General features: G+C 48.4%; 1 protein-coding gene across 1 annotated transcript; it reads left to right on the top strand.

The window, feature by feature from the left end:
* The first annotated feature begins 13,656 nt into the window (after positions 1–13,656).
* LOC115312160 lies at positions 13,657–16,965 on the top strand. The gene is made up of 3 exons (XM_042288539.1): positions 13,657–13,660; positions 14,067–14,693; positions 15,574–16,965. The coding sequence occupies exons 1-3, from the start codon at positions 13,657–13,659 to the stop codon at positions 16,419–16,421; spliced, it is 1,479 nt and encodes a 492-aa protein (XP_042144473.1). The 3' UTR covers positions 16,422–16,965.
* Positions 16,966–19,088: the final 2,123 nt, after the last annotated feature.

The raw sequence follows: 19,088 nt of genomic DNA, 5'->3' as shown, positions 1-19,088 counted from the left end.
ACCAAACGTAGCATAGCTTCTGCAGTTCAGCTTATAGAGCCAAAAGTATGCAGAAAAGACCACGTCGATGCCCGAACCTTGTTGGAAAAAGCCAGTCGCGCCTCCCGACAGTGCTGTCACAAGAGCAGCTTCTTCCGCCCAACAAGCCATGTACCCAAGCATCAGTTTGGCATGGGTCTGCACTGCTTCCGGTGTGTCCTGGGCTGTTGCTAACGCAGTAAAGTGCGCTCCAAACTCCTGTAGTAGGGTGTCGATTTGTGCATCCCTTTTGGCCCTCAGTTGCATTATCGATGTTGTAAAGAGATATGCACCTGTTTCTGTGGAGGCTCTACAGGTAGTTCCATCAGGCACGCAGCCCTTGATGTCAAGCTCTCGGGCGATGGTACGACTCCGCGTCCCGGTGCATTAATCTGGAGCACCGGCGCGTTCCTTTTTTTTTTTTTGTTCCGTTCGATTTGGGCCTTGTCGGAACGCGCAGTTAGCTCGGCGGCGATGTAGCCGAGGTCTGTCTATTTTTCTTGTGCACGAACAGCTTTACCGGGAGTGGGGCCCCGGTGAGCATTAATTTTTCTTATGAACTTTGTTCGTTGCATTGCTTTTTCTGCAAACGTAACCGTACTTTGTTGTTTGAGTATGCTTCGTCGGTGACGTGTCACCGTGTCCCTCGTATTCGAACGTTGGGTTGGGGCCCTAACGTTCGATTTCCATTTCCTTTTGAAGCTTTTGAGCCAACGTGCTACAATTCATGGTTTTCGCGTGTTCCAACCACATTGTTGGTTCCGCATGTCTTAAACATAGTCCTTGTAAAAATAACTTGTTCGCTGTCATAGTCACATCAATGTATCGGTGTCCCACATCTTGTTTCATAGATTCACACCGCTGTAGGGGTGTGCGGCCAAAAGCTCTAAGTTATGGAAACAAACAACAGCTCACGCTGTTAGAGTTTTGAGGCCGCAACCCGTGTTTTCGGGGACACACCGTCATGTCGCAAACGAGTTCCGCCGTGGGTGTAGTGGGTCTGACGCCCCCGCCTGCATTTCTGGCTGTCCCTGGGGCGCCGTATCAAGCTTGGTCAGCATGGGAAAAGTCATTTTTAGCATTCCTTGGTGCTACTGGTTTAGATACTGTCTCTGCCACTCGTAAGAAGCAGATTCTCTTCACGATGCTTGGGGTCGAGGGACAACGAATTGTCGATTCTTTTCGTCTTGACGAGATGCCGGTTCCCGCGGGAACCGATGAGTTTTCAGCGTTTCTCACTACTCTCGAGAAACATTTTGAATTCTCCGGGTCTGTTATGCTGGAACGTAAGAAGCTGTTCGACAGGGTTAAGCAACCGGGTGAATCGGTGACAGAGTTTCTCACGGCGTTACGCCGACAAGGTTCTCTTTGCGCGTTCGGGGACGCACTCGACGTGATCCTTTGCGACGTTTTCCTAAGAGGATTGACTTCGAAGCGAGTACATGAGCGTATGCTCCGCAACTCCGTGGATGGGCAGTTGCCCACATTAGACAGAGCTTTCCAGCTCGCGCGGCAGTATGAGCACCTCGCTGCAGCGTCGCGCGAGTATCACCAGGGGAACCCTGGAACTCAACCCTCGGCGATGCCGGCAGAGGCCCGGCAGACGTACGGAGAGTCCTGGCGCGAGCGGCCGTTCGAGCGCCGCAGATCCAGGAGGGCGGTCCCTGGCCACCATCCTCCTCGAGCCCTGGCCAAGATGGCCACCACGGCCTCCCACCCAGGCCTGACCATGGCCCTTACCCGTTGCTGCTCGACCCCAGTTCGTGGACACCGAGGTCTTCTGGCCACGTGCCCAGATACCCGGCGCGCATGAGCCACCCCACGAGTCGGGACCCTCCTCCGTCTCGGAGGGCCGAGAGAGCCAACGACGAGCCGCCGACGTGCTGGTTCTGCGGCAGGCGGAGCCACCCCCGTGAGCTGTGCCCTGCACGGCAGGCTTCGGGCTTCCTCTGCGGGAAGCCGGGCCACTTCGCGGAGGTCTGCCGCAGCCGTGCGCAGCCGTTGGCTTCGTTCGTTCGTGACCAGCGGCAAGCGGCGTTCCCGGTGCGCGGCCATGGAGCGCAGGGGATCGGGCGCTACCAGCGCCGAGCGTCCCGAGGCGGCGCAACGGTGGGCGCTGTCCAGCCGGAGACGTGGCCTGACGCCACCCTGAATCCCGACGACGTGGTGCCTGTCCAGGCTACAGGCCACACTACCGGCGACAGAGATCGCCGCTGCTCCTTTACGGCCGACATCCAGGTCTTTAAGACTCCTTGTAGATACTGGGTCGTACGTCTCCATTGTAAATGAAGCCACCTTTAACCAACTAAACAAGGATGGCAAGATACGGCTGTACAAGCCATGGAAGACTCTCGTACACTATCTACAAGAACCGATCCCTGTGCTTGGATGTTTCCTTGGCTACGTGCATTTCAAAGATCGGCATACTTCACTAGAATTCTACGTAACCCGAAATGGACGTTCGCTGTTGGGAACAGATGCAGTCAAGGACCTCAGTATGACACTGTCGGGGGCTAACTATCAGTGCTCTACTGTACATCCCAGCTGACGGAGGAGCCCCTCCTCGAGGCCTAGGGACGGCTGGCAGCCAACAACGACGGCCATTCACTGTGTCGTCGCACCAGCCGGGCCAACATCGCCATCCTGATGGTCTGGGCAGCCGGTTCCCTCCAGTCACTTTCCCCACCTGCCTGTCCTCACGGTCCTCTGACTGCTGCGAGGAGACTATGCCAAAGGTCATCGAAAGGTCGGACTGCGAGGAGACCTTTCCAAAGGTCGTCGAAAGATCTGACTCCAGGTCGACCCCTGCTCCACAACGTCATCATGATACACAAGGTAACATCCACACAAGTATACATATCAAAGACACATCCAAGTTGCCGCCAGGCTTTGAAGATTTTGAACACCTATTTAGTCCTGGACTGGGTCTGGTTAGGAACTACACCCACAAAGTAAAGTTAAGACACAACGTGTCCCCTGTACAAGCGAGGCTGCGTCGACTCCCGATGACCCTCGGAGACCAGGTTTCCGAGGAGATTTTCAAGTTAGAGCGAGAGGGAGTCATTGAGCGTGTGGATGCGTCAGAATGGGTGTCGCCCATCGTTGTCGTTAAGAAGCAAGACGGCAACATCCGGATGTGTATCGACCTTCGCGCACGAAACCAGGCCGTGGTCATTGACTCATTTCCTCTTCCACACATCGATGAGCTCTTAAACTCCTTGGGAGGTTCCTCCTACTTTTCCAAACTTGACTTGGCGTCCGCGTATCATCAAGTTCGCCTCGACCCGGTGAGCCGCGACCTCACCGCTTTCATTACCCATGAGGGGTTGTTCCGATTCAAGAGGGTTTGCTTCGGGTTGGCTTCGGCACCCGCTGCATTTCAACAAATCATGTCCAAAATCCTGAAGGATTGTCCAGGTGTTCAGTTTTACCTCGACGATGTCATTGTGTATGGGTCATCCCTACAGGAACATGATGCCAATCCCCGTCGAGTTTTGTCGCGTATTTCCCAGGCGGGAATGAAGCTAACCTGTAAAGGTGTTTTTCAGGTCCAAGAGCTCTCATTTTTGAGACACCATGTCTCCATGAAAGGACTAGCACCCCTCTCATCCAAGGTAGATGCCGTCCTGAATTTCGAGACCCCTTCTGATTCTCACAAACTAAAGGCGTTTTTAGGACTCGTTGAATATTATAGCAAGTTCATTCCTCAGTGCTCCACTCTTGTGGAACCCATGCGTCTTCTCCTGAGAAAAGGAGTCCATTTCAACTGGTCTCCAGAAGTCGAGGCCAGTTTCCAGAGAGTTAAGACTTCCTTGAAAAAAGCTCCAATTTTGTCCATGTTCAACCCAACGTTGCCCATTGTAGTAGCTACTGACGCGTCTCAGTACGGTCTGGGAGCTGTCTTGCAACAGCAGTACGGAAACCAGCTCCGTCCAGTAGCTTTTGCGTCTCGCTCGTTGACAGACACCGAGCGCAGATACTCCACTGGAGAAAAGGAAGCCTTGGCGTGCCTCTGGGCGTGCGAGAAGTGGCACGTTTACCTGTGGGGCCGTTCCTTTGTGATCCGCACAGACCACCAGGCATTGGTTACTCTTCTTTCTAACAAAGGATCCGGGATTCGTCCGCTTAGAATCACCCGGTGGACATCAAGACTCCTCAACTACAACTTCAAGATGGAATTCCAGAGAGGCGCCACCAACGTCGTTGCTGACGCCTTTTCCAGACTGCCAGTGCCAGACACTGAAGAAGGCATGAAGTTTGAAGAAGAGGTTGTCTCCATGGTAACGGTCCCCTTGTCGAAGGGAGAGTTCCAAGAGGCGACAGCCAATGACATCTTGTTACCGTCTGTCATCCGTTATACGACGTCGACCTGGCCAGAAGACATCTCCCCGGATCTGCGGCCCTACTTCCATGTGAGAGAGCAGCTCTCCATTTTCCAGGGCATGCTATATACAAGGCTGAGAAGCTCGTCGTCCCTGCGCAGCTTCGGGACATCATACATATTGCACACGAGGTCCACCAGGGGATCTCCAGAACCACAAGTGTCATCCGGGAACACTACTAGTGGCCCCTGATGAACCAGGAGATCAAGATGAAGGTGGAGAACTGCGCAGTATGCCAGTCTACCGACAGGCCCGTGAAGACTGCACCTGCACCGTTGCAGCCTGTCAAGTTTCCTGAGCAGCCCTGGGAGAAGCTGGGACTGGACATTGTGGGTCCAGTCGAACGTGCTCCACCAAGTCAAAAGTTTTTTATAGTTCTCCTGGACTATCACTTCAAGTGGCCCGAGGTCCAAGCAACGTCTTCAGTTACATCTACAACGGTGATAACCTTCTTGAAGAACGTTTTTTCCCGAGAAGGTCTCCCCTGCGAGATAGTCACCGACAACGGTGTCCAGTTTGTTTCAAGAGAATTCCAGGAATTCCTGCGCCAGCAAGGAATCAAGCACCGGAGAACGGCACTGTACCACCCCCAGAGCAATGGACAGGTTGAGCGATTCAACCGGGTACTGAAGTCCTGCCTCCAGCTGGCTGTGGTGCAGGGTCGCCCTCTTCCGGACGCTGTCCGAGACCACCTTGAAGCTTACCGTCAGACGGTGCATCCCGCGACAGGTTTCGCACCGTCTCTTTTACTGCATGGACGTATTCACCGGTCCAGGCTTGACGTACAAGACATGCCGACGAGAGAAGCCCCTGCCAATTTCTTGGAGCAGCGTGCTCAACTTCCAGAGAGGGTACAGGTGTACCAAGACAAAATGAAAAATTATTCTGATAGACGCAGGGCTGTGAGACGGCCACAGTTCCAGTCTGGTCAAGCCGTCGGAGTTTTCAAGCCTATACACCAGGACAAATTACCCAGCAAATATACAGAACCACAGAGGATACGGACACAAATAGGACCTGCAACATATAGAATGGAAGATGGCAGGAGATGGAACGCAGCCAAGCTGACCAAGACTTCACAACCACCTCCTGACCAATCTTCAGTATCTGACTGGGACGATGACGACGACCTGTCGGCAGGCACAACTCGTGTGCCTTCTCACGTCTTCTACCCAAGGATGGTTGCACCTTTTCCAATCGTGGTTGGACCTCCGACACATGGCTGTTCGGGGAGTCTGACAGCATCTCGTCTGGCAGCGTCTGGCCCACCTGTGGAACCTGGTCTTCCTGCTGCACCGGCGCCTGCAGCGCTGGGTTCCCCTGTGGAGCTGGATCTTGCAGCTGCAACAACTTTTCCTGCTGTTGGCCCTGGTCCATCCGTGGATACAGGCCAGGCAGCAGATCCTGGCCACCCTGATGAGCCTGGGGTTACTGCTACTTCCGCTCGCCCTGGTCCATCCTTGGACCCAGGGCAGTCTACAGACCCTGGCCGCCCTGCTGTGCCCAGGTCCTCTTCTGTCGCTGGCCCCTCTGAGAGGCCTGTTGGACAACTTCCAGCTCCTCCCCTGGCCAGGGAGCAGGCAGGGACACGAAACGACTTCGACTCGCCCGTGACGAGCACTCCGTTGGGGTCTCGCCCAAGTACGCCGTCTTCGATGCCCCCACTCGAAGACCCCGCAGACGAGACCCCAGGTGATCTTCAGGTGACCCCAGGTGAACTTCAGGTCCCACCTGGAGCGCCTGAACCACAGGCTCCAAGTGGTCGACCCCGCCGGAAGAAGCGACTTCCAGCTAGATTCAAAGACTATGTAATGTCTATGCTAGATAGTAGCTATGATTCGGACTAAAGTGAATAGACATACAGTGGACTCCTCTTAAAGGGAACTCGAAGGGACAGAAAAGTTTGTTCCGTTTATCAGAAGTTTATTAAAGCAAAGCACATAAAATGAGTGAAATATGACTTTATTTCACAAGCATGATGTCCAGCTAATGTAACTGACTAGAAAAAAGAGGTAATGGTAGTTTGTTTTGCATTTTGTAATCGCTTTTTGACGAAGTAGGTGTGCATGCCTTGGAGGTTGCGCAGAAATTCCGCACAGCCTTCAGATTCAAAGTAGCGCTGCAAGAGAGCAGCAGCCTCCCTCGCTGTGCAGTCTGGCACTGCAGCAGGACCGGGGTCACTGCATTCCACGTCATCTTCACTGGAGCTTGAGGCCTCCTCACCTTGAACTTCAGCTACCAGCTCTTCAATGCTCTCTTCACGACACGTGGTGACGTTGGCATCTAACGTTTCATAATCTTGTCGTGTGAAAGAAGTGGAAGATCTATTATAAAGTTATCTATTCCCAACTGAGACGCAATCTCTCCAGCCTTTTCTTCGAGGATGGGGCCGCTGATCGGGAAATTAGCACTTCGCGCGCGCTTAAGCTTAAACCAGAGAAAAAGGACGTTCTCTATTTCCTCAAAAGGCGTCTTTCGCATCCTCCTTCGGTCGGTGGCAAAGCTTCCGCGCTTTACAGCGTCTTAAATCTTTTCTTTGTCCTTTGATATCCTTGAGAGTGTAGACTTCGGGATATCGAACTTCCTTGCGATCTCCGTCTTCGAGAGGTCACCACGATCCAGCTCTTGAAGGATCTTCATTTTCGTAGCAAGCGAGATCGCTTGGTGCGGCCGCTTTTTTACCGCTTCCATCACAACACGGCAAGCGGACGCTGGTTTGCGTACTCGATGGTAAACGTGACGCGCAACAGACGAGGCGCTAACCCTAATGGCGGTAGAAAGACTGGATTGGATTGCCTTAATATAATGGCTTGGATGGATGGATGAATGGCTGTACCCTTTGTAACGAGCGGCACCTCGCGTCACCTAGCCTAACATTTCGTCACTTTTTTTTTTTTTATAATATTTGTATAAATTTTGTTCTAACACAACCTCTTTCCCTTTAAAGTGTCCTCAGTCTTGGCTATTGCGTACTCCATGGTTGTGAGACTGCTGTAGCAATTTCCGATGTCCGCGGTCGCCATGGGTAGTTTCGGTTTCGGTCCCGTTTAGCCGAAGTAAGCAAAAAGGGGGGTTCCGATTACCCGAAGAATTTATCATTAAATACATAGGAAACCAACCGAAACAACCTTTAGAGTTCCGTTTATCCGAATTTTCCGTTTAAGCGAGTTTCGTTTAATGAAAGTCCACTGTACAAGTTAAACTCACCACATTTGATTTTGGAACTTTGGTAAAACATGTGTCGTTCATGAGTATATTTTTTTTAAGTGCACAAGTGTTTTGAAACGTGAAACTGTTTTTGTTACTTGTTGGCAGCCCATGGTTGACACTGTTGGGCAGCCTCAAAGGCAGCAGCCAAAGTGACTCATGCTTATAGTTCTGATGCATCATCATATCTTCATAGTAAAAATCCTTGGCCAAGGTACTTAAAAGACATGTCCATGACAAATGCAAGACACAAAACAACACTACTAACAAACTAATCAACACACTACAAGGGTGTCATGGACATGGACTTTTGCACCACTCAAATGCTCTTGATAAAATATGCTTTGAATTTCGTCTTGTCGTCGGCTTCCGACAAAACGTGCTAGTTGGGCCAGTCTCAAAATGAACTCTGTTGTCCGTGCAGACAGTTTTGCGACGTTTCGTTCTCCTTATCGAAGGGGGAAAAGTATTGTGTTGATGTTGAACTTTCCACTGAGTTATTGTTGTTGTTATTATTGTTATTCAGTATTTGATCATTGTTAAAAGTATGCATGTCTTCCAGTACTTCCCTCCGTTTTTCTTAATTTTTTAGGAGGGAAGAATGTAGTAATCTTGATTAGCGATAGATGGCGCCAGTCGCCATCTTGCGTTATTTTGTTTGTTTAAAAGATGGCGCCATGTTTCCTTTTATTTCTTATTACTGGCGCCACCTGGGTTTTCCTGTCAATAAACTGGAGCTCACGAGTTTTCGTGAGCAGTCGTTACCAGCCCACGCCCGGGATCGAACGTGTCTTTCTTTCGTCTGGCTCTTCTGGAACATCCTGTCTCTGATGGCCACGCCGGCCCGGAGTCCAGCGACGGTGGGGACAGCCGGGTCCTCCGAACCGTAAGCCGCTCGCCGGCGCGTCGGCCATCACGTCTTTTTTTGTAGTTTGGTTATAGCGCGGGCAATTAATGCTCGGCACTCGTTCCACCCAGCGTTCCACCTTCTACGCTGTCTCGGGACTGGGCCCCCGAGCACGCAGGAGGCTGTAGTCAGTATTCGTACCCAGCGTCCAAGTCAAGTCTTCTCTCTTTGTAAAGTACTAAACCTTTGTTAACAGACAACATTGTTTATCGGTGTTTTGCGATATTGAGAAGGCATATGATACCACATGGCGGTATGGAATTTTAAGTGATTTAGTTTCAGCTGGTATTCGTGGGAAAATTCTAGCTCTTATCAAGAGCTTCTTCGATGAGCGCTCATTCCAAGTGAGGTTGGGCATGACACTTTCTGAAACGTTTTCCAGGAGAATGGTGTTCCCCAATAGTCGGTGCCGAGTGGTGTTTTGTTTCTGATCAAAATGAACTCTCTTAGACGGGTTCTTCCCCGATCTCTCTTCTATGCACTTATGTTGATGATGTACCAATTTCCTGCTCTTCGTGTAATTCAGCTATCTGTGAATGCCAAGTTCAACTAGGGATTAATGGAATGACACGTTGGGGAGATGAGAATGGTTTCCGTTTCTCAGCAGAGAAAACAGTCTGTGTTCTGTTTTCTCTTCGAAGGGGTATCATTACAGAACCTACTCTAACTTTGGGAGGTCAGACCCTAAACGTACATCCTGAGTATAAATTTTTAGGGGTTATCTTTGAGAAGAAACTTAGCTTCCGTAGTCACATCTTGCAACTAAAAAAGAAATGCCTGCTATCATTGAATATTTTAAAAGTTCTTTCTCGCAAGTCCTGGGGTAGTGACAGAAGGTGCCCGCTGCGTTTGTATCAGTGCCTTGTTTGATCGAAATTAGATTACGGTTGCATGGTGTACGGCTCGGCACGGCCGTCTCTTCAGATCTTGGATCCTGTCCACCACCTGGGACCACGGCTTGCAAGGGGGGCTTTCTGGACCTCTCCAGTTCCCAGTCTCTATGCTGAATCTAATGAATACTCTCTTGGAAAAAGACGTCTGTTCTTGGGCCTTCAATCACACTTAAGAGTTTGCTCCATGCCTCGACATCCTGCACTCTAAGTGTTTCTGGACACGCGGTATGAAAGAACGTACCAGAACAAACCTTCTGTTATACCTCCTTTTCCTCTGCGCCTTAAATCTGAGGCCAAGAATTTTGAAATAGACTTATCGAGTCCGGTAGCAGCGTTGCCCAGCCCAGTTGCACCCTGGAACATCACGTGACCCCCCCCCCCCCCTTCCCGAGAACACTGGCCCTCAGTACCCTCCCCTCCTCCTCCTCAAGAGCTGCGCTCCAGTTCGGCGTTACAGGGAGTGGTAAACGGCTTTCACTTTTTTCTTTGTCTTATCTCTGATTTTCACTTTATTTCATGTGAGGCATTTAGTTTTTTAGAGCGCAGCTCTTAGGCACCGGTTTCCGCGTTTTGCAGCGTCGCTGTCGGCGTAACTGCACCCACTACACTTGGCAGGAAATTGAATTAATGTTGAGGTCATGTGACATTAATTTTTCCGCTCAGTTTAGCTGAGAAACTGAATTTGTTTATGGGTGACGTGACGCGGTCATGAGACGTCATTTTCCCCGCTACATTTAGCAGGAAAGCTGAATTGGAGTTTAGGTCACATGATATCAATTTCCCCGCTAAATTTAGTGGGGAAATTTTCCCGCTAAATTTAGGGAAATTTCCCGCTAAATGGGAGGGAGCAGATGAGGAGGAGGGGAGAAGGAGGGGCATATTCTTCAATCCTTCTCAAGATCTGCGCTCTAATTTTGTATTACAGAGAATTGTAAACGTCTTTTATTTTTCATCTCATGTTTATTAAATTTTTATACCGCAGGTGTGCTCGCAGCAGGAATCTGGGTTGTGCTGATCCTCTACGCACAAGTTAGGAACTCCTGAGTGGCGAGAGTGGGAGTTTGGTCTGACAGCTCAAGGGACACCTTTGTTCAGTATTGAATTTATAATTATGATCTTTTGAGGAAAGTTCAGCTTTGCTGCATGCAATTCTTCTAGAAATAATTACTTGCTACCAAATTTACCCCGTCACTACCTTTCGCCACTGCTATTAGTGCTCCTCGAGGACCTCGGACAAGAGCTTATTTGTGTGCAAACATCATGCTTTGTTTCAAACCGATCGCTGATGTAGAGACTCGCTGACATCAAGCATTCCAATGGAACGTCGGATGTCTGCGAGTCCCTCCCGAAGGATGCAAGCAGGGAACCATACAGTCGTATCGTATTAGGGGACATGCTATAGGGTGTTCTCTGTATGCTTTACAGATTTGTTGAAAAAAAGGTGTGAAAGCTACACTTACGCGGTCTGTGTACGTGAGTTATATGGCAAGGGGGCATGGTATGAAGGGCTAATTGTAATAATGAGTCGGCTTATTAAAGGGAAGTGCAAGACTTCTTTCAGAAAACTAGATGGAGGTTGATTCTAGTGTAGTTTTATCCCGTGAATTTGAATATCACGTTTGTTTTCCCCAAAGATATAACTAAACGTGAGAAAACACAAATAACATCCGACCAGTAGTGACGTCGTAAAGGGATCTTTCCGCTGCCAAGCATGTGTTGCTTGAGTGCCGCGCGTCCAATCGCAAGCTTCCTAGGTGTATTCTCCCGCACTGGCACCAGTCGTGACGTCTTTTTTTTTCCCCTTTTTTAAAAATAGAGTGTGCGTGCATAGCTTTTATTGGCGCTGAAGATGCGTGAGCAGAGATTTCGAAAGCTCCTTTTGCGACATCACTCTCCGGAAAAGGGTGCCTCCAGCGATACTTTCAAAACGATTCTATACAGCCTGGATTCAACAAATAATTTTGATATTTGAGATTCTGGACGTCAAATGAAGAAGATTTAAATGTGTTTCCTCAAATACAAAACCGCTTTAGCTTCCCTTTAAGTATAATATGTTCCTTAAATTTTTAATTAGTGAAAGTAGACCCATGGTTCGAATTAGAAAGTTGCTAAGCATCATCCAAAAACACTAAACCAACCCTTTTATTGAGTATATAAGACAGGAGGCAGCATTTTACGGCGTTCTAAAAAAATGGCTTAATCTCGACGCGTTTCTAGACTTCGGTTTCTTATCAGAGCGGATCTTTGCACGTACGATACAGCTGACCAATGGCTGCAGTGCGAAGCCACCTCCTCGCCTCCCTCGTAGGATGTAGGGAAGCAGGGTGCACCTGTGTTGCGCGACTGAACCCCTGGGGAACAGGACCGTGGGCGCAGAGATGCGCTCCGATAAAAAACCGAAACCTAGAAACGGATCCAAATGAAGCGTTTTTACAGAACGGGTAAAATGCTACCCCTGGCGTTATATACTTCTAAAAAGAGTTATTTAGTGGTTTTCGATGACTCTCAACAAGTTTCTAATTGAATCCATGTGTTCATTTTCAGTAATTAAGAAGTTAATTAACAAATTGAATTTAATTATCCGACTGATTGTTACGATGAGGCCCCTATACTATGTACCCCTGGCCGTATAACTCGCCTGCACCAACTGCATTATTGTAGCTTTCACAACCTTTTTAAACAAATATGTAAAGCTTAAAAGGATCGCCCTGTATAACAGTGAAAAGGCGATACCAGCATGGTGGAGCCATATGGCTCCACCATGGTGGTATCGCCTTTTCGCTGGTATAGGATGTCCCATATTAAGTTATGCTTGTATAGACCTTTTCCGCAAGGGCGCCGCCATCTTCCGGTCGCGGCGTCTGGGGCGCCGTCTATCGGCTTCGCGCCGCTGATTGCGGCGACAGAGCGGTTATCTGGGTAGGCAACCGTGTGGGTATGGGCGGAACTTGGCTAGACTTGGCTGGGCACTTGATGGGCCCCAACCGAGCTGGTTTGCAGGCTATCACCGGAACATCCGGCGAGCGTTTCCCGTTTCCAAGGGGACGCCACGCAGGGCCAGCCAGGCGCTCGCACATGTCGCCGAGTGCTAGCTAAATTGTTTCGTCTTTTGCCATTTTCTTAGTTGAATTTACCCCGAGAAACATTTACGTCTTGTTTCCGGTAGAGTAGACAATCGTCAAGTCGCCCGGCGCGACATCGGAGGTGAGACATGCCAACTTGTTACTAATCGCTTATCATCTGTGTGAATTTTGATGAGCTGTATAATTGAATGAGGGGTTGCTGCGAACGGAATGTCGCCAGCGATCAAGCCTGTCTCGGGTGGTGCGGCAATTAAAAATCGCAAGCAGTGCAGTCTGTCCGTGCTCGTCAACTCATTCACTCATAAAGTTGATAGTCAAGCCTCGAACGTAGTGTCTAGAGTACCCTCCGACGGCACTCTTGCAGAGCGTTCAAGTGGTGTCCGAAAGTCTCATATAAAACGAGTTCTCAAAACGAGTTTTTTCGAATCTGCAGCGTAGCTTAGTGGTAGGATCTGTGCCTGATAAACGAGCGGTGCCGGGTTTGACCCTCAGTGGCGGCTTACTCTTTTTTTTTTTCTCGAGCATTTTGTTTTGTCGACGCATTTGGCGATATTTCCATTTCCTTTTTACGATTAACACCGGAAAAAAAAAGACGAATGTTTCCGACGAAACTTCGCTGAACAAAATGGTATGGGATTTCGTTTCCGGAGGTGCATGAGGGACAGCGGGGATGGTTTGCCGGCTGGACGCCGCGAAGCGGCGTGTACGATGGGGCCAAATGGGTCCATATTTTTGTAACCTGCAGCCGCATACTGTCACCGCGAAGAGGCGTGAACGCAGGGAGGGGGGGGGGGGGGGGGGATGTTAACGAGCTCCCCAGTGATGCACGCACCGTTGACCATCTTCCGGACGGCACTTGTAGGCGCGAGTGGAGAGCCGTCGGACGGCACTGTAATGTTAGCCAACATCGAATGTCATCCCCAAGATTATGTGTGCTATTAAGCACACTCCAGAAGCACACCACCCGAGGTACGAAGAGACAGGCACGTAGCCAGGGGGGAGGGGGGGGCGCCCCCCCACCCTCGAAATCTTCCATTTTGCTGGGGCCTCCTCTCTCCCCACTCCCTCATACAGCATCTTGTCATGGGCGCCCCCCCCCCCCTCCCTCTCCAAAACAAAATCCTGGCTACGTGCCTGCGAAGAGAATACATTTAATGACACTGGGTATGGGTGAGGAGCTGCAGACAATGAAAATGGAGCAGATGGTCTGCTTGCAACATTAATTAGTCAATCGTGTTGTTTTTAAATCGCTGATGCAGCGGCATTCCGGTACCGCTGACATGCTTCCGGCAGCGATACTGTGACATCGCCGTGAACGCTCATAAGTTCTCATTTGTGCATCTTTCTACATATTTTTGACTTTGCTTCAAGTTGAGTTCGGAGATAAGGTTTTGATAAAGCGCCATGCGGAAAAACAAAGAAAATTATCTCTTCCAATGCATGTTTGTTTTACACGCACGTCTCGGGAATTTCCATCGTGATAAACATGCGCCAGCTCGTCTGCACCACGACTATTTTTTGCTGTTGTGTGTTGTGTGTATCTTTCTCTGCTAACTCTTGTACCTTCTGTTTGCAGATAACTGCCAGTATCCTCACCCTGAGCGCATCACAACGTGGGAAGACAATATGAAAAAGTGGCCAGAGATACGTTCGGGCAATATAGTTTGTTACTTACTGGACACTGAAGCATGCGATCTCAGACAAGCGAAAGCATACAAAAGTTCAGATGCCTACAACTATGTGATCAGTGGCTGGGTAGGACAGCTCCTCATGCACGAAATCGACGGAGACCTGATACTGTTGAAAGCCTGCGTACAAGGTTCGCAGTCAACAAAGAAGCTGAACAATGCTTGGGTTTGTGCCAAGAAGGATGGTGAAGTGGTCACAGCAGGCTGCACCTGCATGGCTGGAGAGGCTAGGGTGTGCAGCCATGTTGGCGCATTGCTCTTTAAAGTTGATATGGCAGCGACTTTAGGCTACACCGGGCATGCCTGCACCGATGAAGCTGCCAGATGGAATCAAGGGACAAAGAAGAATGTGGTGCCCGCTGCCCTCTCCAACATTGACTTTAAGATGGAGACAGGGGCATCCACAGTCAACAGGAAAGCTCCCGAGGCAAAAAAGTATCATGCCTTTCGTGACGACAAGGAGCTAAACGAATTCCTGACGACAGCTCCGTCCCAGGGTCTGTTCAGGGTGCCAGGCAAGTACACGCTGTTATTGCGGTGACATGCCTATGTGTCTGCCCCTGCTCAGTTTACTGTGGCTAACTCCACATTGCAGTTTCATTTTAATTTTAACCAATGAGAACTCAAGAAACAAATTGCAAGTTTGGGCATGGTACATTGCATTAGATAGTTCACAGAAAGGAATATTTTTTTCTTGGAGAACAGAAAAGAAATGCTTTAGGTATTTGATACGCAATTGTTCTGAATACGAAATGCTTTTGGTGTTTGATATGTGATTGTTCTGATTTCAATAACAAGTATGTGATCTAAGTATTAAAATTCACTGCATAATGGGGTAAATTAGTAATGGAACTCCACAAGGAGCTGAACTTTTTTTTGCTGTGGTTTTTGAGGGACATGTTCTTTTTTTTACACGAATTACAGTATTTCAAATTTAAAAAAAAACTCTATACTCCCAAGAAAGGATGCAAATATGTTGTAAATATTCATAGAGCAACGACACCAGGTCCAATAAACTGGATGCAGTGCTTTGTTATGATATTTGAGATTCAAAGGTTTTAAACAGGCCTAGTCACGAAATATTCAGGCAAAAATTTACAAGTGGTCTTTGAATAAGAAATCGCTTCCACCTGTTAATACAGTGATTCTGAATGTGGCATGTGCACTCAGTCCCACTTGTGGATAAGTATGTAATGCCAGACTTTACTGGCTATGTTAACGCCACACATCCGCTCCGTCATACTTGTTCAGTAACCTGCCCGACACATGGAAAAACATGAACATGCAGTGGAGCATTCAGGCCCCTGTGCACTGCATCCAGAAGATTAACATGTGAATGCTCGCAGCTGTCTCAGGTGAAGCCTCCAATGTGTGTTTCTTTCCCCATCATTGCAGGAACGCTGTTCTATGAAACTCTCACTGCTCCTGTCCAGGTGCCAGCCTGCCCCTCTGCACCCGACCCGCTGCCAAGCCACCAGGGCCACACCGATGTAGACGACCTGCCAGAGAGCTGCCCACGCTGTAATGTTTTTTACACAGACTTTGTGGTATTGAGTAGTGCTGCGGTGGTACAGCTCGAAAGCCAAACAAGAGGCACGACAAATGCCTTGTGGCACGAGTCAAGGAGGTTACGTGTCACAGCATCTAACATTAGAACAGTGCCAAAAATGCCACATACTCCCCATGAGAGGGCAGTACTGTCGCTTACAAGCAGTACATTTCGGGGGAACGCTGCAACCAGGCGTGGCCAGCATTTCGAGCCAGTCGCACGTGCGCAGTTTGTGAGAGAGACCGGATTAAGTGTTTCTCTATGTGGAACAGTTGTCTGTGCAGAGCTGCCTTTTCTCTCTGCTACTCCCGACGGTATTATTGAGTCTTGTAATGCCATTTTAGAAATTAAGTGTCCCGACACAAACGATTGCAAAGCGCTGATAGCACGAGGAGGCTACGAAGTGAAAGGTCAAGGCGACAATTTTTTCTTGGACCCCGAGCACGACAAGGGGTTTTACAGTCAAGTGCAGTTCACGATGCTATGTGCTAAGAAGACACTCTGTTTTTTTTACGTATGGTCACCCTGCTCTGTAGCATCATTCACAGTGAATTTCAATGAGATGTTCATCATGCAAAACATGGCTCGCCTGACGAAGTTTTTTTTTTCTTCAATGTTGCCATACCTCGAAGAGAAGTACAGGAATGGTTCGCTCCAACTGTCCTCAGACTACAGGCGGTTGACACAAATGTAATGTAACAGCATATATGCATCCCAATGTGTACTACCATATTTTCGGTACTATAGTCCGCATACTATGCATGTTTGCCCCAGTTTGTGGTGAATGAAAAAATTGACTTATGAACTCGAATAGCATCTTTCTCATTTGGCAACCAAATCTGCGAGAGCTGCTTCACGCAAAGTATTAAGTATGTATGTGCAAGTTCTTTTTTTTGTTGGGTCCAATTAATTTCTCGCTGCCTAAAAGTTGACTTTACTTGTAACACTGTGTTTTTTGTTGAATGCCGTATTATTCCGAGAGATGCCCTACCCCTTGTCTAGAAATTGCACTGTTCAGTATGGTGACCTGCACAGGAATGGGGTAAGCTGCGGGGAGAGGTAGGGAGTAATGTGTACTGGAAACTAGTTATTGGTGGTTAAGTTGGTCTTTGCTGCAATAAGAGGTTTCACAACCCATTGAGTGAACATAGCATCATGAAGGTCAGAAATAGCTAGGTTCACCAACCCGACCACAAATAAAAACTTGTTTAGAAGTCTGTAACTGGCCTTGCTTCGACAATGTTTTTCTTTTTCCAATCGCACATAGAAGGTTAGCCCACCCCTTATTTGCCCCCAATTTGCTCTTGAATTTCGGTTTGGCCAATTTAAGTTCTATACTATGTGTTCATTTATATTGTACACCTTGTGGTGCTGTAAGCATGCAAGTTTCTATGCCTTAAAAGTATGTACCCCTTTCGTTTCTGCAACCCACATCATCAAGTGATGGCTTGTGAAAATAAATCAATTGCTTTGTGTGACCTTGCTGTTGAGTAGTTGAGTAGCCAGCAATATGAAAGACCAGTTTTGGGCATGCCCTAGAAAGGAACTACTAGGGAAACAGTATGTTATAGGCAATTCCTAGGAAAGAAGTGTTCTTTATCCATACATGACATTCATGTTTTTACAAGTAATACACAGGAGAGACAAAAACTTTCATATAAAAGTGTGGCTTGTACTTCTCTTGTCCATCTGCACCACATTCCTAATCAGTTGTGCATGGTCATGCTCAGTCTATTGCATGGTACCAGACCGTACACGAATCTCAGGGTGTCTGCAGTGGCAGCCATGCCAGACAGCTCAGTCAATAAAAGCCATGCACACAAACTGGGAACGAGTACCAAGCCTCATTAGGCGACTTCCAACAATGCCTTCAGCACAAGGTCTATAACTGCATCACGAAAAATGTTGGGGTGTCCGAGACTGTGCTTCCTCTTCCATTCATTCACAACTGACAGTTCTCCTAGTTATTTGACATATTTAAAGACAACAGTCCAAATAAATATTTTTCCCAGAAACATAATTTATTTGCTCTAGAACAAGTGGATAAAAATAATGGTACAGGACTGAAAACAACATATGTACACCAATGAGATGCTATGGCACACTTGGGAATTACATCGGTGCAAAGGTGGAAATAAGTAAATATCGGTTCCACTCCTAAAACTCAAAATATGTTTGCATCTCAAATGTAGTAAAAAAAGACAAAAACAATCCTTTTCAACAACAATTCATTTTGTGCCGTACCTGTCCCGTCCCGTCAGTAAACAAAATATGTTTTTCACAAGTTCAGTGTCCCTTTGCAGGGCACGCTACAGTGATTTCACAGCAGATAAGCTTCCAGGACAGTCATTAAGCTTCAGGCTGGAACAACCTGGTGTGCTGGAGAAGCCCATGCAACATTTGTCCGCGTTATCTTTGACAGAGGGAGACAGCAATCATTTATTACAAAGAATGAGTCCGAAAAACTCAAGTTGCAAATATTGGGACAGGAGAGACTGATTGTCAGATTGTTTAGTGGACACCAATCAGAATGAGTGCTTAACAGGGTACTGGTGCTCCTAACGGCCCAAAACTATGATATGTACACATCGCGACACTGTTAGCGCGGAAACAACATCGGCGCATTTTTGCATTTTACTTCTAAACAGTATTTGCGATCACGAAATTTTATCGCTTACATTATAGAACTAAATTAGCTCTTTCCGTAGCAACCATAACTTGGATGACATCTTTTGGTTTCAAAGAGAAAAACTGGAAAAACCGGCGAAAGCTTGTTCGCGCTAACAGCGTCGCGCTCTGTACCACCTCAAAGTACTGGAAACGGACCTGATCTCCGATCAGAAGATCCCGATCCTTGCTTCAAGAAATTCCTTGGTAAAATGAAGCTAGCCGACATGACTCGGTGATATCTGGCACTGTGCACAGAAGGGCACAACCGCGGTGGTAAATAAAAAGACAACAAAGATTATGCCTAAGCCAGTCAGTGCGGTCTATGTCTTCAATTTGGAACATTGTCCCTGACAATGACTCAGGCGATGTGCCTGGCATGGATTATCACAACTGGCAACGAGCGATACATAATGGACGCGCACGTCTTATCTGTTTGTCCCGCATCAACTCCAGCAGCCATGCCTGCCATTGGGAAGGTGGAACCGTTCAACTCTGCTACGTCGGACTGGACCGAGTATCACAAACACGTGGAATTATACTTTGCCGCGAACGACATCGCCGCAACGATGAGGACTGCCGTGTTTCCGACGTGCTGCGGGTCAGAAACTTACTCGCTGCTGCAGAGCCTGCTCACCCCTACGAAGCCTGCCGATACAACATTGGCTGTGATGTTCGAAGCTTTGAACAAGCA

Source organism: Ixodes scapularis, unplaced genomic scaffold (genome assembly GCF_016920785.2).
Source record: "Ixodes scapularis isolate PalLabHiFi unplaced genomic scaffold, ASM1692078v2 PGA_scaffold10__122_contigs__length_95168666, whole genome shotgun sequence".
Taxonomy (NCBI): Eukaryota; Metazoa; Arthropoda; class Arachnida; order Ixodida; family Ixodidae; genus Ixodes; species Ixodes scapularis.
Note: the sequence above shows the minus strand (reverse complement) of the source record. Positions and strands in the feature narration are given on the sequence as shown.

Bases quoted from the DNA above. Each gene is read 5' to 3' on its own strand.
- LOC115312160 (XM_042288539.1), top strand. The intron at 14,694-15,573 runs GCAAGTACACGC...CCATCATTGCAG, and splicing joins GGGTCTGTTCAGGGTGCCAG to GAACGCTGTTCTATGAAACT.